Here is a 21,391-nt window from a genome sequence, read left to right as displayed (position 1 = left end):
TATTTCGGGGACTATTTTAATCTGTATGTATGACTTGCGTGTATTCTTTTTAGGATTTTGTTTTACTTTTTCCTGAGTCATTTTTATTATTCCGTCTTTTTCTTTTTTTTTATCGTCCGTACTGTATGATGACGAATTCCGGTATATTTTTTCGATTTAAAGGGTAAATTTTCCGCCAACACTGACATATATAGGAATGCAAACATGTTGCACGAGCCATTTTTCGATTATTTTTCTTATGTTGACATTATTAAACGAGAATTATCCTCCGCTGATCTTTTTTTCCGAGTTTTGTCAAAATGATTGTGTTTTATTGTGAATCAGCGACGATTTTCTTGAATTCATCGCGAGCAGCACGAGTTCTTGACCACCTTTGTGAATTTATTTCTCGTTCGTGTGTTTCTGTTAAGGATATAGTGTGCGTGTTATGCGTGAGAAGATAAGCGGGACATTGTGGTTCAGCCATTAAGAGTATTTATTCCTCAACAGTAAGCAAAAACGAGGACACAGCTCAATTTCAATAAACATGGCAATCTACAATAGCAAAACGAAATATAGTGCGTGCGTCATGACGACACACAATGGATAACGTCTTACCGTAATACCACAGGCAAGAGCGCGATTAAATTGACACATCTTTTGTGGGCTTCTCGTGCGTGGTTTTGCGCTCGAGTGTGTTTCTCACGCGTGTTTGTGATTTTTAAGTGTGTTTTTTTTGTGTGTGTTTGCGTGTGTTTCTCACGCATGCCCGTGTGTTGAAATGTGTCTGCGTGTTTAAGTTAGTTTCTCGTTTTTTTAAGGATGTTTGTGTCTTTATGTGTGTTTCTTTTGACTTTTTGCTCGTGCGCGTGTGTTTCCCCTATGCGTGCGCGTGCAACTTTTGCGTGTTCATGCGTGTCAGTGTGCGCGTGTGTGTGTGTGTTTGAATGCGCGGACACGTGTTTCTCACGCGTATTTAATTTGATTTCATGTGTTTTTTAAGGGTGTTTGTCTTTACGTGTCACTCTTTTGCCTTTTTGCTCGTGTTTGTGTGTTTCTCCTATGCGTGCGTGAGCAACTTTTGTGTGTTCATGCGTGTCGGCGTGTGTGTGTTTGGATGCGCGGACAGGCTTTTCTCACGCGTGTTTAATTTGATTTCTCATGTTTTTAAATTTTGTGTCTTTATGGGTGTCTCTTGCTTTTTTGCTCGTGCGCGTGTGTATCTCATAGGCTTGCATGTGCACGTTTTGTGTGATCACGCGTGTTAGTGTGTGTGTTTGAATGTGTTTCCCGTGCACGTTTGTGCTTGCATGTGTTTGTATAAGTGTTTTTCACGCGTGTTTCTCATCTACACAAGTGTCTTTCGCCGCATCTGTGTGTGTTCTTCCCTCCTCAGCTGCCGATGGGTCCCCAGTCGCCGTGGCAACGTTGCAGAGGGTCGGCAGGGGGCGAGAAGCGGGATTCAAAAGAGGGGGAGAGAGGGGACAAGGAGCGAAAAAGTTTGGAGGATGGCTTCTCCGCTGCGGTCGTTGCATCCCAGCAGGAATCGCCGCTCGGAGGTTGGAACGGCGCCCTCGTCTCGTGGTCGTTGAGGATGTCCTCGGTGTGAGACGGACGACAGGGACCATGTGGACAGCGGGGACAACGGAGACGTGGGAGCACGTCCCCGGCGGACGCCCGCTGGCGCTCTTGGTCTCGCTTTGCTTTCTGAGTCTGCGCAGCTCCGCCATCGACACAGGTGAGGATCCTGGTCCCGAACGATGTTGTTTATTTCCTCACTCGACTTTGAAAATACCCATTAAGAGATAGATGTCTAGATAGATGTATACTGTAGATATAGATGTCTAGATAGATGGATAGATGGATAGATGTCAAGATAGATGGATGGATGTCTAGATAGATCGATAGATGTCTAGATAGATAGATGGGTGTCTAGATAGATGGATAGATAGATGTCTAAACAGATGGATGGATGTCTAGATAGATGGATGGATGTCTGGATAGATGGATGGATAGTTAGATGTCTAGATAGGTGGATAGATGTCTAGATAGATGGGTGTCTAGATAGATGGATAGATAGATGTCTAAACAGATGGATGGATGTCTAGATAGATGGATGGATGTCTGGATAGATGGATGGATAGTTAGATGTCTAGATAGATGGATGGATAGTTAGATGTCTAGATAGATGGATGGATGGATAGTTAGATGTCTAGATAGATAGATGGATGTTTAGATAGATGTCTAGATAGATGCCTAGATAGATAGATGGATAGATAGATGGATAGATAGATGTCTAGATAGGTAGATGGATAGATAGATGGATGTCTAGATAGATGTCAAGATAGACTGATACTTTATTCATCCCCGTAGGGAAATTTACACTTCCAGCAGTATCCTTTTATTGAAAGATAAAATAATAAAATAAAAGATATAGAATACAAAAATACCCAATACAACGTGTTGGTATAGAGTATTTGAATAGTGCTACGGAAAATACACACTGTAGTAAGAATAGGGTAATATGCAAATGTAGGGAGGGTTAATGTGGGCTTTTACTTCCCCGGATGGAGTTAAAGAGCCTCATGGCATGAGGAAGAAATGATCTCCTCAGTCTGTTCGTGGAAGAAGACGTCCTAAATGTCCTAAATCAAAGAGCTAGCGTCATTGATGTTCCTTCTCTTCATTAATTCTTTTCAAATATTGGAAATATTCTAATATGTTCTCTAAATGACACCGGATTAATTACCGTTATTTTCAACCCCTTTCAAACTAAAAATTTCCACTCTGTGGCCCCGGGGTCATTTGTGGCCCACGGACTATATTGCAGCAGACCCAGTTTATGCCGACAATTCTCTTTTGTACACGGTACAACTTTTTAAAAATATCCATGTTAGTTTAAACTCATATTAATAATTTTCGTGAAAAAAGCCATTTCCCAGATTCATTTTTATGTATTCCGCGCTGAAAGTATTGAAATATTATTCATGGTTTTATTTTAAATTTCCAAGTAAGAGCCCCAAAATACCTTTATATATTTTAGCATGTACAGGATTATGTGTTAGGACACACTTCAATAGATGCTGATCTAATGATGCCTAATATAATTTAACACATTAAGACCGCTTATCCTCAGTAGGGTCGCGGGGGTGCTGGAGCCCATTCCAGCTCTCTTCGGGCAGTGGGCAGGGGACACCCTCAACTGGTTATTTTGTGTAGCATTTAAGAAAAGGGATTTTTTTGAGAATTAAGTTTTCTCGTGGGAAACGCAATAGGACCTCACACTGGCTAGACCCTAGCTCCTGTGGCCCTCAAGTCAATGGAGTCTGAGACCCCTGCTGTCTAGGCTAATGAGCAAAATCCAAAAAGAAAAAGATTTGGTGTGAGTGAGAGAAAGGCGAAACGGATAGAAAGCAGCTTCCTTAAACGAGGGTCTCGCCAGAGATCGTCCCGATTGTCCGGATTTTTTGATGCGTCTGCTGAGAGGAGAGACAAATGTTTCCCACCAACAGGGGCCTTCGGGACATTCCTGTGGGAGGAACTTGGGATCTCCCGTGGAAACCCGGCTCATAAAGTCGGCAAGAATTGTAAACCTTGTCACCGAAGCCGGCCGGATCTGACCCGCCACCGTCCGGGTCTGGGTCCGGCCCACCCCCTTCTCGAAAATTCCGCTTCAAGCTTGATTTATTGGAGCCCAAACAAGAAAAAACATGCCTGAAATTGAGCCGGGACAAATGCTCAAGGTAGGGGAACATAACATACAGGAATCGGTGATTATTTTAAGTCTTGAATGAAGCCAGCCTCTGATCTTAAACCAACATGCGGGCAAGGAAGAATTGTCGGGACCAGAATGGAGAAAGAACCCAATCGCATAACATTTCTCACAGTTTTATTGGGAAGAAAGGAAAGGAGTGCACACACGATCTGGAGATCGTCTGTCGCGGGGAGTAGGTTGCAAAAGTGGGACTTCTGTGGCGAGCGGTGGCGGTGTCAGAAACGGAAAAAAGTCGAAAACCAGGAGAGAAAAGTAGGCGTGGTCAAGATCAAACAGATCGTAGCGGGAGAAAAACAAGAGCAAAAACACAGGATAGGCCAAAACAGCTTGAAGTGTAAAAACGGAGATTCGCAGACGGACCGACAAAATGGGACTGACAGGATAGAGTTTAAATACTGACAGGGAGCCAATCTGTCAACAAGCTCCGGGCGGGGCCAACTGGGGGCCATGGCAACCGTGACATAATTATTCAACACGAATAGACAACTTAAAAATATCTTAGTCAATGAAATGAATATGAAAAATATTCGGGTTTATGATCCAGTTAGAAACGTAAAATGATTAAAATTTGTGATCAAACGGATTGTTATTCGGGACGGGAGAACAGACGTGGTCAAGATCAAAACGGATTGTAGCGGGAGACAAACAGTAGCAAAAAACTGGACAGGCGAAAAAGGGCTAGCCGTGTAAAAACGGAGATTCGCAGACAGACCGACAAAAGGGGACTGACAGGACAGAGTTTAAATACTGACAGGGGACCAATATGTCAACAAGCTCCAGCTGGCGCCCCCAGGCGGCGCCAATTGGGCGCCATGGCAACCGTGACTCATGGGCGGGGCCAATTGGGCGCCATGGCAACCGTGGCAAAAACTCAAATACATCAGCGCAAGGAAAATAAAAAACCTTGAGAAGGGACCTCACAAGTAGTAATACCCCTTCATGGATGACCAGGGTGGAATAGATTTAGCATTAGGGAACACTACACACAACAAAACATCGATTAGAAAAAAACACAGGTATATGTAAAAATGATTCCGAAAGTCCATGACTGCAACCACACAGCTTCCCATTTCTGCCGGCTGGTGGATACAAATGTTGTCATGATTAAGGTCCACGGTCCTGCTCCTTCATTTCACCACCAGCCTGGTAGCCGGAATGGACAGAAAAATGAACCAATAAGATGGGCATCCATTATAAGGTATTGAGCAGAAGTCTAGATCCAAAAACTTCCACTACGATTGCAAATCTTATCTCAGAAGGCAGAGTATTCCACAGCACCGGGTTCAGATGGTGGACATTGTGGAGCTTGCAGATTTCTTCTTGGCTCTTGGAGTCACAAGCAGACCGGACATGGGGGCAAACCAAATCGGTCCATGCAAACATTTGTATGTTGGTCAGAGAACCTTAAAGTCACATCTTAATGTCTAACTCCTCGATTGGTAACGGACATATTTCCTCGTTAGGATAACAACGCCTGTGAGAATGAAATATCCATTATCCCCAGCCAGCTAAATCCTTTTTTAATTCAGTTCCGGCTACGGAAGTTTGGCTTTCCTAAAATGAAAAGCACTGTTTTAACTGCGATTCATTATCCTCAGTGGACTATTGCTCAGAGCGGCGGTAGACAAAACAAATTTGCATCATGAGTGGCTGCTTTTTTCACCCAAAATGACCATTACCTGTGCAGCCACGATTCATTATTCCTGGTTGACTCTTTCTGCAAGCAGGAACACCTTTTTTCTTGGGCTTGGCAGATTTCTTTTCCGTTATTACTCCCGATGTCATATTACTTAGAATGAGGACTGGTATAAGGCACTTTTGTCAGGAGGCGTGCTGTTCTCTGGGTGTATTTGCTATCCATTATCCCAGGTTGACTTGCCAATGGCACGAGCTGCTTTTTTGAAGGGATGGAGACATTTTTATTGGTCAGACTTCTGTTGCTTGTCATCGTGGCTGTCCTTAAACGAACTGCACTTTTTTGGCCTCGATCCATTATCCCCAGTCAATTTTGGCTGAGAGGCTCAAAATGAGCGAATTTGAGTCATGTGTGGTGGCTCTTATTTAGTACTGTCTGCCTAGAACGAACAGCACCCATGCTGGCACAATTCATTATCCCTGGTAGCAAGGAGGCTAGTTTGCAGGTCTTCGCAAATTGTAGGGGGTTCTGGTCCCCATTCCCTGCGATAAACGAGGGATTTTTTTGTACTTGATTACAATGTTTCACAAAAGTCCTTCCGAAAAAGTGATGGTTCCACCTTTCTCCCCTGCAGTGAACGTGGTGGACTTCTGTGGCCAGACCATCCGCGGCGACGGCATGATCATCAACTCGCATCAAGAATCCAAAAAGTATTATTTCGTCACCATGGGAACCGACTGCCACCTGACCATGCAGGCCAGCTCACCCAAGGACAAAGTCCAGTTCCACTTCCGCTTCTTCCTGGTCTATAGTCTGCTGCGGGTGGCCCCGCTTAGCCCCGCCCCTCGGTTGCCCGAGTCCCCGAGGGGGTCCGCCCCCTTACCCGCCGGACCCGAACCCAGTTCCGGGGAGGCGGCCGAGGACCCGTGCCACGCCGGGTCCTTCGTGCAGTTCTACGACGGACGGGACCGCGACTCGGTTCCTCTCGGGCCGCCGCTCTGCGGGAAAAGTCCACCAAGACCGGTTTTGTCCACGGGGAACTTCCTGACTCTGCGATTGGTCACTCGTGGGACGCAACCCCGGGTGGACTTCGTCGGGGACTTCACCTCCTTCAGACTTGGTATAAAAGCATGCACACGACAAATACTACATACGGCTTGTCATGATTTTCAATCCATACTAAAATGAGGAGATCATTTCTTCCTCATTTTTGTATTCTATTTCTTTTATTTTATTATTTTATTTTCCAACACAAGGATACTGCTGGAAGTGTGAATTTCCCTTCGGGGATGAATAAAGTATCTATCTAGACATCTATCTATCTAGACATCTAGGTTATATCTATCTAGACATCTACATAGACATCTACATAGACATCTAGACATCTATCTATTTAGACATGTAGACATCCATCTATTTAGACATCTAGACATCTATCTATCTAGACATCTATACATCTATCCATATCTATCTAGACATCTATCCCTCTATTAATTTATATCTGTCTCTCTATCTATCTATCTCTCTCTCTCTCTCTATCTATTTATCTATCTAAAATATAATATCTATTACTGTGTTCCCAACAGTTTTGAGCAAAGGCTCACCCAAATAATCTCAACGAACGCAAACTGTGATTTAAAAATACCCAATTTATTTGTGTACATTGGTCATCCCTGTTATTCGGTGGCGTTTGAGTCCCAGTGACATGAAATAATAATATTATTAATACATTTGACTTCAAAACGGCTTTCAGGACACCCAAGGTCGCTGTACACAGAATATCAAATAATAAAACAAGAATAAAACAATCATGTCATAAATACCAAATAAAACAAAGTAAAATAAAGCAGGGCGCGGTACGTGAAGCGGATAATTATGAATAAATCGGTCTAAAGAGGTGGGCTTTTAGTCCAGATTTGAAAGTGGACAGGATGGCGTAATTCTGAAGATCAGGCAGCAATGAGTTCTAGAGCTGGGGGGCAGATCGGCTGAAAGCTCTGCGACCCATGTAGCAGGTACATTGAGATGAAGAGAGGAAGAAGGATCTGGTGTGGTATTGTGAAGGAGGTCGCAGAAGTTGAGAGAGGCAAGTTTGGGGATTTTACTCTATTTTTAACCCCTTTTTTGAGTTTTACTATATTTTTGACCTGTTTTCTAAAAAAAACCCCACAAATGATCGTTAAAATGAGCCGAGATTACCGGCCAAAAGAATACAAATAGTTTCAATACTATGTTCTAACCGTTTTCAGTTTTACTTTTTTGTAAATAAACCGTAATGTGTGAATAATTGGATTACAAGTGCAAAGCGGAAGACATTTTGATGCAAATAGACACGATTGCCATGTTTAACTTTTGACATGAATTAGAAAATTGATTTAGATGATGTCACTCACCAAAATCGAACAAGTTCTGTCTTTTTTACGCCCAAAATGAGCTTCATCGCTGCGTCCCATCTGTTCTGTACAACTCATGCTTGTTGGGGGGGATTTTTTAGGGTTATTGATCTGTTTTCTTTATTCATTATCCATTATCCGTTATCGGTCAGTTCATAATACAACTCATGCTTGTACGTGACTAGCCAGAAGCCTGGATTTACATTCTATATGGTTGGATACAAGTGTGAAGTCCATTATTTATACAAAGATACACCTTCTTTACACTGGGGGTGGAAAATAAAAGGGAAATTTGAGAGAAATCTCAACCAAAACACAAGAGTAAGCCATAGTTTTGGTGGATCATTTGTCTTTATACTATACTAGTCCCACAATGCTTCACAGAATCTAAATATCCTGAAAAGGGGAACCTGCGCATTAATGTACACAACCAGACATATTGCAGTTGTGATTTTTTTTTAGTATATTATGGTTCTTACTGTATGAAAAGAGTAAATGAAAGTTAGCAGAAACCTGTGTAAAGGTACATCAAAACTGAAATAGCTCCCTGAAACTTTTTACGATGAATACTGTTGGGATTTCAAAGAATAAAAATGTACCGTTTAACAAATTGTTCGAATTAGTTATCTGACTCCATTAACCAAACACGACCTACGTTCATCCAACAATTATGCGCGCTCGTTTTTTTGAGAGAAAATGACCAGGGGCCGGCAATTCCACACGGGGGCAGGGTGTTTATAATTCCTAACAGCAGATCTAAGTGTATTAAACAGGAGACAACTCCCTTCCGAGTTGCCTGGGATCATTTATACATTTCAACAAACAAAGCAAAGACATCCTACTATTCCGCTAATGGCTATGTTTCATCTGCAGCTAACTTTAGCTTTCTCTTATTGGTTATCTTCTCCCCGCATGATGGCGTGTTGGCTCCTCCCACGGGCGTGCCAAGGTAGTTGTTTTGTGCCCAACAATCTCTGGTCGTCCTGCGTCAGCGCACCCACGTCTCCTGCTATCAGAAGTCTCCTAGACGAAACAACTGCCATTTATGCATTCCACACAGCCTGACCTTGTATTGTACATTGAACTAAAGCACAGTCAGTAAATATCTTTATTGCATTAAACTGAATACATGTAACTTGTAGTCAACCGTATAAAATCCTTTAAAGTCAAATGTATAAAATCCTTTAATACAAAAGAAATGTCAATACAACCAACATGACCTACTTAAATCAACTTAAAACAACAAATACATCGAAATGTCAACAGCGCTGGAAAATTTACAAGTGTGGACACTCCTCTTATAAAGCCAGATTGATGAACTAATGTTCTGGTAACAGCTGATCACGCAGCCTCCTACGTTAGTGTTCTTTTTATGCGCTGTCTCAATCACAAACGCACATGCTTGATAATATTATGATAAGAGCTTATACATCTCTAAGACAAGTAAGCTACACTGTTTACGATATCTCTTAATTACACACGTATTTTTCCACCACGGAGTTTTAAAAATCTCAATACTATCAGCGATCTTGATTCTCAAGCGTGTCGGGACTCAGGAGTTAGCAAAGCTGACGCCGTTTTCTCTGCTCTAACGTTATTCTTCCTGCTTCAGGGGCTCTGCCCCTGGTCACTTATCAAATCGGAAGGCATGGGGTGGGTAGCATTTGAGAGAGTTTTGGCTGCATCTGATCTTAAATAATTGAATAAAAATAAAAATGCCGATACCAATATCCGTCAAGTTCCCCAAAATCGGTGCCAATAATCGGCCTGCCCGTTAATCGGTCCGCCCGATAATCTACTTTGTGAAGACTGTTAAGGTTCGGTGGCAAGAGGCCTCCAAACAAAGGCGGAAAGCGTTTGAGGGGATAAGGAGAAGCTAGCTTATTTGCATCTGAAAGCCAGCGACATTCCTCAGCCGGTAACAAAAGGAGAAATGTTCAACTCTGGACACAGCGACTCCTGACCGGATTGTCAAGAGGACGAGGGGGCGGAGTTCCAGTGTTTCAGTGACATTAATTAATTTATAAGTTTATTTTTAAAAATCTATTTAAAAAGCTATAAACGCTAATCAAATTATTATTCATTCCCCTCGAATGGTTTTCATAAAAGCAGACCCAATTGATGGAGACACAAAACAAGATTTAGATACCAAGCGGATGGGTGTCGGAACAGAACAAGGAAGTTAACTAAGATCCTCAGAATTCAAACACATCCAAGATACTCTTAACAGGCTCAACGAGACAACCCTGATAAATCGTCTTGAAACGCCGACTGAATCTGAATGAAACGTGAAAGGCGCAGGATATCTTGGAACGCCGCCGGCTTCTCTCTGGACGAAACACGAAAGTCAGAGGACGCATGGAACATGTGCGCCGACCAAACAACGACATAACGTTCCAACACGAAACAGCTCTAGAAGAACAAAACATCAAAGAGAGACGCAGAATATGTTGAAACACTACTGAAGTATAATTGAACACGATATGAAAGTAATAATATATGCATTTGCTTCTGACTACCCCATTCTGAACATATTATGTAATATTATTTTGTTGTTGAGTTATTGCTTTTGTGCTGTTTTTACTTTAATGTTCGAATAAAGTTTTCATTCATTCAAGACAATGCAGGACATGAAATGGAAAACAAACTAACTTTAACCGAACAAAAACATGAATATAAGACTTCACTCCCCCTTTGTACTCCGGGATGACAAGACCATTAAAAATACTGTTGAAACACTATCTAGATCTCACTGGTAAAGGATTTTATACATTTGACTATAAAGGATTTTATACGATTGACTACAAGTTACATGTATTCAGTTTAATGCTAAATATAAATCTAAATCTCACTGAACAAAAAATGAAAGGAAAACAACACAGGATATCTTGGAACATCGATGGCTTCTCACTGGACGAAATATGAAAGCCAGAGGATGCATTGAACATGCGCGCCGACAGAACAAATGCCTAACGTTCCAACAGGAAACAGTTCTAGAAGAACAAAACATCAAAGAAAGACAACGCAGAATATGTTGAAACACTACTAAAGTTTAATTGAACAAAATATGAAAGAAAGACTATGCAGGACATATATTGGAATTTAACTTTAACCGAACAAAAATATGAAAATAAGACTTCAGTCACACATGGATTCCAAATCTCACTGGACAAAAAATGAAAGGAAAACAACACAGGATATCTTGGAACACTGACTGCTTCTCACTGAACAAAACATGAAAGCCAGAGGACGCTCTAGAAGAACAAAACATGAAAGTAAGACAACATAGTATTTGTTGAAACGCTTAAGTCTAATTGAACACGATATGAAAGTAAGACGATGCAGGACATAAATTGGAACACTAACTTTAACCGAACAAAAACATCAATATAAGATTTCACTCACACTTGGAATCCGCGATGACAAGACCATTAAAAATACTGTTGAAACACTATCTAGATCTCACTGGTAAAGAGAAAGCTAAAGTTAGCTGCGGATGACACATCGCCAATAGGGGAGTAGTAGGATGTCTTTGCTTTGTTTGTTGAAATGTATAAATGATCCTGGGCAACTCGGTTGGGGGTCGTCTTCTGTTGGATAAGGGACCGGAGCCCCAGACTTTGTACTAGATCTGCTGTTGGGAATAAATCCGCTCCTGCGTGGAATTGTCGGGTTCCTGGTCATTTCTCACTCAAAACGAGCGCGCAAAATTGTCGGATGAATGTAGGTCGTGTTTGGTTGATGGAGTCAGATAACTAATTAGAACATTTTGGTAAACGTTTGGTTCATTCTTATAGTTAAAATTCCAACTCTGGACAAAAAATGAAAGGAAAACAACACATAATATGTTGGAATACCATTTGGTTCTAACTGGACAAAACACAAAAAGAGAAAAACCAGGGAACATATGCGTGGACTGAACAACAATATCATGTTCCACATGCTTTATCAAGGTCAAACCTGACCTAACACACACATAATTTAACCGTTAAACCAAGACCAAGACCAAGGCAACGTCTTACCACTGTTTGTTATAAATGTGCTGAGTGAAGGACAGAGATCCGATGATAGACCCCCCAAAGAAGTTCGTCTGACATTCTCCTGCTCCTACGACAAAATCACTACTGCCAAAATGGAATTTTGAAGATGGGCATTGTTTGGAATTAATTATCAAAATGTACCGTTTGCCAGATTGTTCAAATTAGTTATCTGAATCCATTAACCAAACACAACCTACATTCATCCAACAATTTATGCGCGCTCGTTTCTTGAGGGAAGAATGACCAGGAAGCCGACATTTCCACACAGGGGCAGATTTATTCACAATATCGGAACTAAGTGTAAAACAGGAGACGGCCGAAGAAGTCTCTGGGAAGCCTTTTTCTGAAGTCCTTTAGCTTTCTCCTATTCTTCTCCCCGTATAATGGTGTGCCGGCTCTTCCCATGGACGTGCCAAGGAAGGCCCCCAGGCTTCACAATCTCATCCACGAGCGCCTTGATGCCCGGCTTCTCAAAACAACGCCAGGCCTTTCCGCGTCAACAATGTCTAAATGTGCTGATGTGCTATCAGCAGTACGTCCCGTTCCTGTAAACAACATCTTCCACCAGCCTGCCCTGACTTTGTACATTGATCTAAAGCACAGTATTGCATTGAACTGAATAATTTGTAGTCAATCGTATAAAATCCTTTAGCATTCAGTGGAATTGTTCGGATCTATTCTACTAGGAGAGCTGAAAGTAATGAAAGACCTTGCCCAGAGGGATCATACTCAAGAGGATAAAGTCTAGATTCCTGGTAGAACTGGAAGTCACTGTGTTTAACACTACTGGACATCGAAGACGTGGACCTGATGTCCTTCATGCTCAATAATTTCTGACATACTGCTCAAAGATCAGACCGGCGCCTCTGAGGTCGTACTTCAAGGCTGTGATCAAAAAGCCTGGATAGAACCACGAGACCGTGAAAAATAACGTTGACACTCTAACTACATCCCAAGGAACCAAACTTGAAAGACAGAAGATTCAGAATATGTCGGAACACCAACGGCTTCTATCTGAGCAAAACATAAAAGGAGACGCGGGGAACATACTCACAGAGGATAGAACAACTACATGATATTCGATACCAACCTGTTCCAACAGAACGAAACATGAAAGTAACACACCGCAGGATATGCACTCACACCATAATACAACTACAAAGAGTTCCAAGACGACTAGACTGTGAAACATAAAACACTAAAACACTAATTACATCTAACTGAACATAACAAGAAAGGGCGCACGGGCTTTATTGGCATACCCAACATCTCTAACAGAACAAAACATTAAAAAGGAAGACAAAACCAAAAACGTTCCCACATGAGGACAGAACCTCAAAGAGCACACTGTGACGAAATATAATGCAGGCACACTAACTAGCTCTAACTGAACAAAACATGAAAAGGACACACCCAAACATATACAGAACAACAAAGTTAGTGCCAAGATGACCAGACCATGAAACACTATGCAGCCACACCAACTGTAACTGAACAGAACATGGAAAGGCAAATTACCACCAAAACACAGAACATGAAAATACAGAATTTTGCAAAAAAAGATGTTCTTATTGGTTGTCCCCAGGATTCAACCAATCGCTGTGCAGCAGCGAGCCCTACTTCACCTGCCGCAACGGCAAGTGCATCCCGCTCACTTTAGTGTGCGACGACAAAGGAATCGATAACTGCGGCGACGGAAGCGACCTGGAAGAAAATCTCACTACCGGCTGCAAAGGTTAGTTGGTTCCTTCTCTAGCCACTCACGTTAGCCACATATCAGCCCTTGATTCAAGCATCTGGTGCTTGTCATCTTCCACATTTCCCTCTGTTTCCTTCTCTAGCCACTCCTGTCGCTGAGTCCTGTAATTCAGGCATCTCGTGCTTGTCATCTTCCACTTTGTCCACGGTTTCCTTCTCTAATCACTCTCCTTACTGAGTCCCATGGTTCAGGCACCTGGTGCTTGTCATCTTCCACTTTTTTCCACTGGTTCCTTCTCTAGCCACTTACGGTAGCCACTCGCTGCTAAACGCTATTGTTATAGTTAGCTGCCGCAAGTTAATGAAGCTCTCTTTGTTCTTCCAACGGCGCTGAGGCGGTGCTTTAGGTACATTGCCTTTTTTCCCCCCACTGGTTCCTTCTCTAACTACTCATGTTTGACACTAAGCTGCAAACTATAGCTCCCTGCTATTGGTATTGTTAACTGCTTCTGATTCGTTAACAGCTGTTAATTAAGGCGAATATCAGCCTTGATTCAAGCATCTGGTGCTTGTCTCTCTTCCACATTTTCCTCTGTTTCCTTCTCTAGCCGCTCCTGTTGCGGAGTCCCACGATTCAGGCATCTGGTGCTTGTCAACTTCCACCTTTTCCACTGTTTCCTTATCTAATCACTCACCTTACTGAGTCCCATGATTCAGGCACCTGGTGCTTGTCATCTTCCACTTTTTTTCCCACTGTTTCCTTCTCTAGCAACTCGTGTCACTGATTACTGTGTTTCAAGCATTTGGCCCTTGTCATCCTCCAACTTCTTTTTCACAGTTTCCTCTCCTGGCTACTCAGGTTGCTGAGGCCTATGATTCAGGTTTCTAGTCTTTATGGCATTTCCTTTTTTTCCCCACGGTTTCCTTCTTTAGCCACTCATGTCACTGCTTTCAATGATTCAGGGTTCTGATACTTGACATCTTCCACTCTTTCCCCCACTGTTACCCTCTAAAGCCACGTCAATGATTTTTTTAGTTTTGGGCATCTGGCGCTTTTCATCTTTCACTTCTTTTTCCCTTTGTTTCCTTCTCTGGCCACCAATGTCACAAAGTATTGTGGTCTTGACGCGTGACAAATTCTGCCTTGCATTTGGAAACTTTTGCTGGTCTATTTAGTCGATTCAGCTACCTGCTGAAGTAAGCCTATGACACCAGCCCTGACCAACTCCAGTCAGTGGCTCTTTTCAGCCGCTCCGGGCTACGTCTGTTGATGTTGCAGATGACATGTCTTGTTGCTGGCTGTAATTCATAGGCTCGGGCTTTTGGACTGCTTCTTCGAAAGCGCTCACTTCAGCTCAATTCATAGATCCAACAGCGCTTGCTCTCAGCCAATCAGAAAGAACGTGAGGAAGACGACAGCCGGTGGCTGCCAAATCAGGTCATCCATCTTTGTATCACATGTGTTCCACACGCTTTTACAGCGGTACCTCTCCTTACGAATTTCTGTGGTTCTGAGAGTAGCTTTATTCGTAGAGTGTTCTCTAAAAGTCATTTGGAGAAGTCTTTGAAATGGATAAAGGTATGCTGTCGCCCTCACGTTCAACTCAAAGTGAAGATGATTGATGAGAACTGGAACAAAGTGATTTGTTCCACAGTAAGTGTTTTATTTTTATCAAATTTAAAGTTTACGCTGCTGTTCGGTTGATTATAACACAGCACATTTCGGAGCAGACCTTATTGCCTCGCCCCAGAAATGTAAACAAAGTGCAGAGGAATCCTGGCAGGAGAGGAAGAAGCCGTTTATTGATGTTCATCAGTTTCCAAAACAGAGTTCTCATTCGTCTAAGAGACAATCAGGGTTTTCATACCCTCCGGAGCAAAAACATTACGTCAGACATGTTGCTTAGTGCGTACCCTCGCGATGACGCACTTGTTATTCTCAAATTGCATGCTACCAGGAATTGACAATGTTTTTCCTCGGAATGTTTTTGTCCTCTTTCGGTTCTCCAAAGTTACACAATTTCAAAAATTGTTGGAGTCGGCCTGACTTGACTGCATGTTCCAAGCCAACCAGAATATTATTACTTGGCAAGCCCATTTAAACTCGGGAGAATCAAGCCTGGAATTTCCTGTCTTAAACAAATGTGTCCTCATTATGTCAAGCTCCAACACCATTGAACCACAACACACCCTATCAACCTTACAGAATGAGGTGTAGCTCCTCCCTGCTATGTTCATTACCATGAAATAAAAACCTGAACATACCTTGAAAAATTTTGGAAGGGTTTTTGGAGAAGACGTCCTTGGACGTCGCCCCAAAACATACGCAGACAATATGGCAGAAAGGGAGAAACCATTTATTTTGTTACAAGAGTTGACACAGCGTTTCTCTTCCGTCTCTCTGAGACATCAGCTATTTATACTTTTTCTTCAGAAATATCACGTGTTGTTTTTCCCGGACTTGGTGCGTCCTTTTTCGATACACCAACATTACGTGCTTTCCCCGAAGTTATCTTGACCCTGCCAACTTTCTGTCCGTTTGATGCCATGAATACAACTCTATAGAATAATCGAGAGCCTTTTCTACTGTCTTTTGAGATAAGTTTGCATTATAAGTAAGAAATGACATGGCTATGCTATCGGGAATAGCTACTAAAGAGTCGCTCGCTGATTCAACCGCTCTCTTTGCTCCGCTTGTGATACACGGATACCCTAACTGCTGTGGGCGTGGCTTAGCTTTCTCTGTCAGATCTATGAATTTTAAGTGACCAGTATTGGTGAAAAATGACACACCGTCCCTTTAAAAAGCAACACGGTGATGTGAGTTGACCGGATTTTGTGTTTCCTCAGCAGGTCAGCTTCTCCCTCCGGAGCCCCCCACGCCCACCGCCACCCCCTCTCCAGCATCGCTGAGTCCCCCCACCCTGCTCGTCCCAGACCGCTTTAACTGCAACGTGGCCCTCAGCACCCCGAATTACGAGTCCGTAGCAGGTGAGTGCCGCAGCTGGAAATGAGGTCTCAATTTGGACCACCTACGGGAACATCGATTTTCGGATCACCGAAATATTGATATCAATGTGGAGGAAGACAGACACTCATTTATAATAACCCTAATCTGGATTACTAATCTGGATCACATGGACAATTTAAGACACATGTTATAATTCAAAACAAATCATGTTGGCAATATTTAAAATCATTAATTTCAGCCAAAAATTCAATGAGAAATTATTTATAATCCTCAAAAATATTTGTTTCTGTCTTTTTATCCTTCTTTTTGTTTTTCATTTTTATTTTTCTTCCTTTTTTTGTTGTCTTTGGGGTTTCTCCTTTTTGTTTTGTTTTTCAACTGTTTTTCTTTTTTTCCTTTTTTATATTTTTTGTTTTTTCTCCTTTTCTCATTTGTTTCTTTTTATAATTTTTCCTTTTCGCTTTTCGTTTTTTCCCTCGCTCTATTTCTCTTCTTCTTTACTGTCATTTTTGTCCTTTTTGTTCTTGAATATATTGCCCTTCCTCTTTTTACCTTTTCCCTTCTTTATTCCTCTTTTTGTTTTTCTTTTTCATTTTTCTCCCTTTCCCCTTTCCTTTTGAGCTTGTTATCTTTGGGTTTTCCTCTCCTTTTTTTCTCCTTTTGTTTTGTTTTTCTGTTTTTTTCTCCTTTTCTCATTTGTTTCTTTTTACAATTTTTCCTTTCCTTTTTTCCCTCGCTCTTTTTCCCCTCTACTTCTTTACTTTCATTTTTTTCCTTATTGTTCTGGAATATATTGCCCTTTCTCTTTTTTTCCCTTCTTTATTCTTCTTTTTGGTTTTCTTTTTCATTTTTCTTCCTTTCCTGTTTCCTTTTTATTTTGTTATCTTTGGGGTTTCCTCTCCTTTTTTCTCCTTTTGTTTTTCTATGTTTTTTCTTTTTTTTCCTTTTATTTTTTTTGTTTTTTTCTTCTTTTCTCATTAGTTTCTTTTTACCATTTTCCCTTTTCCCTTTTCTTTTTTTCCCTCACTCTTTTTCTCTCTTCTTAATTCTTTCATTTTTGTCCTTTTTGTTCTGTAATATATTGCCCTTTTCCCCCCCTCTTTTTCCCTCTTTTTGGTTTTCTTTTTATCTCTATTCCCCCCTTTTCTTTTTTCAACTTTTTTCTTTAATTTCTATTTCCGTTTTTCTTTCCCCCCCTTTTTTGTCTTTGCAAAAGGATATGCTTAAAAACCGGGGTGAAAAATATTGCAGTTCGTTCACTTTCTCAAGATTTTGTATTCTTTCTTGCACTTTTTAGCACTCATTCCCGCTAAATCAATCATCCTCGTTCGCAGACCCCCCGGGCTCGGCGTCCTTGCTTGCGCTGTACGTCCTTCTGGGCATCCTGGCGGGCGGCGCCGTGCTGTGTTGGTGCTGCTGGTCCCCCGCCTGGCTGGTCTGGCGTCTGAGCGTCTTGCGCTTCTGGCCGGGTTGCCGTACGGCGTGCGCCTCCTGCCGACTCTGCGCCAGCAATTGCGCCCACGAGCACCGATTGGCTAAAGTTAGCCCGCAGGCGCCACCGGCCGACGCGGCCAACGAGACTCTCTCCGTCGCCGGATCGGACGGCGGCGAACGAGAGGACTTGAGCGCCAAGTGATGACCGGACACGGAACAACTCACGATGGCTACGTTTACGTGATGCGGGCGAGAATCGGGAAAAGGAGTATTGGATTTGCGGGCGGTCGGAACCGAGTTGGCGTTCCGAGACAAACCGATTATCCTCTTCGAGTGGCCTTTGCCGGGATTCCACAGATAGACGTTGCTTCCACATTCACTGTAATCCCTCTTTTATTACCTTTGATGGGGACTAGGTTTTTTTGGGGATAATGAATCGCGACCGCCCAAGTGTTCATTTTAGGAAGAAAACCACAGGCGCCACACGCATGATGATAACTTGCCCTGATGGCCCGCTTTCAATAATAGTTGGCTGGGATGAAGAATTGCAGCTAAAATGGTGCAGTTCATTTTAAACTGGACATAATGGCATGCCTCAGAGGCCTGAACTGAAGAATAAAGTGCTCTGCCGTCCCCTGCTCTCAGAAATAGTCAATTGGTGATCATGGATCGCGGACAAAATTTTGCAGTTTATTTCAGGCAAACCACGATGGCATGCCTCAAAAGCCAAAACACGAAATAAATGCTCTCTTGGCCCCTGCTCACAGCAATAGTCGATTGGGGATAACGGATCGCAGCCTTGCAAGTGCTGTTCATTTAAGGCGTTAAAAAGAGCCACCACGCAGGAAAAAAAATCGCTTTCTCGACCCCTGTTCTCAGCAATAGTCGACTGGGGATGATAAATCGGGGCCACAGATGCAAGCTTTAGCATACTGAACCAGAATAAAAATGGGCTCTCTTGGCTCCTGCTCTCAGTAATAGTCAAAAAAGTAGAATGGATCACCTTCCCAAGGGTGCTGTTCTTTTTAGTCAAAAAAAGGTTTTCCACGCATAACACAAATTTTCTGCCTTCCCCCTGCTCTTCGCAACCGGGGATAACTGATTGCAACCAAAACGGTGCAGTTCATTTTGGGCTTTAGCAGCCCAAATCGGGTAAAACAATGCACTCTACCGACCCCTGCTTTCAACAATAGTCAACTGGGGATAATAGATCTTGACAGCAACTAACCTGTTCCCTTTTTCGGAGCCTCCAGGCCTGAGAAAAATATAGGTTTTAGCAAGTAGGCCTGAGTTTACATGTGTCATCTCTATCTGTACGGTGCTTTGCGGCATCCAAATAATTGTGGTCTGCCTAGAATGAAATGCAAGGGTGTGTTTGCTATCCTTAACCCAGGTGGACTTGCCAATGCCACGAGCTGCTTTTTTTGGGGGGGTGGAGGAAACGTTATTGGTCAATCTTCTCTTGCTTGTCATCGTGGCTGTCCTTAAACGAACTGCACTTTTTTGGCCTCGATCCATTATCCCCAGTCGATTATGGCTGAGAGGCTCAAAGGGAGCGAATTTGTCATGTGTGGTGGCTCTTTTTTAGTACTGTCTTCTTAGAACGGACAGCTCCCATGCTGGCACAATCCATTATCCCAGGTGGACTTGCCAATCCCACAAGCTGCTTTTTTGGGGGGGTGGAGGAAATGTTATTGGTCAGACTTCTGTTGCTTGTCATCGCGAATGTCCTTAAACGAATTGCACTTTTTTGGCCTCTATCCATTATCCCCAGTCGATTATGGTTGAGAGGCTCAAAAGGAGCCAATTTGTGTCATGTGTAGTGGCTCATTTTTAGTACTGTCTGCCTAGAACGGACAGCACCCATGCTGGCACAATCCATTATCCCTGCGAGCAGGGGCTGGTAGAGTACATGTTACAAATTGATACTGTAATTTGCTATTGAAAATAGACCACACTGACTTGTATACGTTAATATTTGCCCGTTTGTTATCACTGGTTTAATTCCTGTCACGTAAGCAGATGATCCCGAGATGCGATTGGTCCAAAATTCGGAATCCCGATCTCCATCCCATTTCTCCCCTGTTCCTGTGTAAACAAACGCATTGTTGTATTTATGAGAAGCAGGGTGTAAAGTCATGTATTGATGTAGAAGTCTGTAGTTTTTGTGAATTGCAGGAACTTTGTCAGCTTGACTCGATATTCCACTTCCGATTCGGACGGGAGCAAAAAAAATAAAAATAGAAAAAAAACGTCTGTTGCAGATGTTCTCCGATGACTTGCTATCTCAGCGGTCCACATTGTTGTTCCACAGTGGGAGGTTTGGACCAATGAGGTTGTTTCCTTCGTTTTTCTGTCTAGACATTTTGTTTTTGTATTAAACATCCAACAACGGGTTACGTCCAATGGTTTCGGAAAAACGGAGGAGTTAGCTTACGGCTAAAAGCCCGCCCAAAAAATCTATTCCTGTTTAGCCATGTAAAGCAAAAGTGGGCGATGTGACAAAAGATGATTTGATCACAATTCTCTACAAACGTTTATGGCAACTATTGGCACGTTCCAACCATTTTTGTTTTATGTTTTCCTAAAAAAGTGTATTCTCACTAGAAATCGTTGCCAAGCCTAGTCCCGTTTCTTTTTCTGGCCCTTAAACACAGAGCGTCTCAAAGGGTTCCAATCCATGACGGCAAGGGAAGACTTCTTGAAAATCACACAATTATATCCGCTGTCTCCTCCCCTCTCTGCATCCATCCAGTAACTCCTCCGTACCAGCTCAAGTCAGGTCACACCAAAGCTAAATAAAATTTTGCATGTATATTTATTTCTAACATTATTTAATCATATACACCTAAGTAGTCTTTACCTAATACCATTTTGTTATTTTGATGTTGTATCTGAGGTGGCAGGGTCTGGGAGCATGAGAAAAATGAAGAAACTTTGAGAAGTGACCGCACATGAGGTAATCCCCCTTCCCAGATAACAATTAATACACAGATATCGTCAACAGGAAATATAGGTAATCATAAGCAATAGAATAGAGGTGCCTAGATATAAACACTTCCACTGAGGTTGCAGAGCATTCGACAACACGGTATAGGGAACAGTCTCATCACAGTTTCTTCATTTTCCACATGCTAAGGTTGTAAGTTTTGGTTCTTTGGTGCTTTTAGATTAGGGGATGGTGTCAACATAGTCCGTGCAGCCAAATAAACATGACTTGACTCTCATTGAAAAAAAATGTGGTTGGTGGAATGCATGTGAGGTTTGAGCCGCTTAACCATCGCTCGACTCACTGCAGCAGGACAAGCGGGACAGTGTATAAAGTATGATGTCATTCTTTAACTTAAATGGTTTCAATTGCGGGAAACGCACACAAAAGACATGCGGAGACAAAGAAGACAAACGTCCTTTGACTGGAAGAAGAGCCCGATAACATTTGCATCGGCTACGTGCGACACAAAAGGC

At 42.4% G+C, this 21,391-nt stretch overlaps 1 protein-coding gene across 4 annotated transcripts; it reads left to right on the top strand.

The window, feature by feature from the left end:
- The first annotated feature begins 637 nt into the window (after nt 1–637).
- ldlrad2 (low density lipoprotein receptor class A domain containing 2) lies at nt 638–20,522 on the top strand. Of its 4 annotated transcripts, XM_088337726.1 has the most exons (6): nt 638–778; nt 1,376–1,717; nt 6,025–6,510; nt 13,409–13,558; nt 16,372–16,512; nt 17,827–20,522. In XM_088337726.1, exons 2-6 carry the CDS (start codon nt 1,606–1,608, stop codon nt 18,126–18,128), a joined length of 1,191 nt encoding a protein of 396 aa, XP_088193852.1. In that variant the 5' UTR covers nt 638–778; nt 1,376–1,605; the 3' UTR covers nt 18,129–20,522. The 4 variants fall into 4 exon arrangements, with proteins under 4 accessions (XP_088193852.1, XP_088193851.1, XP_088193850.1 ...); XM_088337725.1 differs by having other exon boundaries at nt 644–1,717; nt 16,375–16,512; XM_088337724.1 differs by having other exon boundaries at nt 644–1,717.
- Nucleotides 20,523–21,391: the final 869 nt, after the last annotated feature.

This window comes from Urocampus carinirostris, chromosome 6 (genome assembly GCF_059441175.1).
Source record: "Urocampus carinirostris isolate Australia breed hairy pipefish chromosome 6, RoL_Ucar_1.0, whole genome shotgun sequence".
Taxonomy (NCBI): domain Eukaryota; kingdom Metazoa; phylum Chordata; class Actinopteri; order Syngnathiformes; family Syngnathidae; genus Urocampus; species Urocampus carinirostris.
This window is presented reverse-complemented; position numbering and strand designations above follow the sequence as displayed.

What these genes read in the sequence shown, in the direction of transcription:
- ldlrad2 (XM_088337724.1), top strand. Translation starts at nt 1,261, where the DNA reads ATGTGTTTCCCGTGCACGTTTGTGCTTGCATGTGTTTGTATAAGTGTT. An exon ending in CAGCTCCGCCATCGACACAG is followed by an intron (nt 1,718 to 6,024) that starts GTGAGGATCCTG and finishes TCTCCCCTGCAG; the next exon opens with TGAACGTGGTGGACTTCTGT. An exon ending in TCTCACTACCGGCTGCAAAG is followed by an intron (nt 13,559 to 16,371) that starts GTTAGTTGGTTC and finishes GTGTTTCCTCAG; the next exon opens with CAGGTCAGCTTCTCCCTCCG.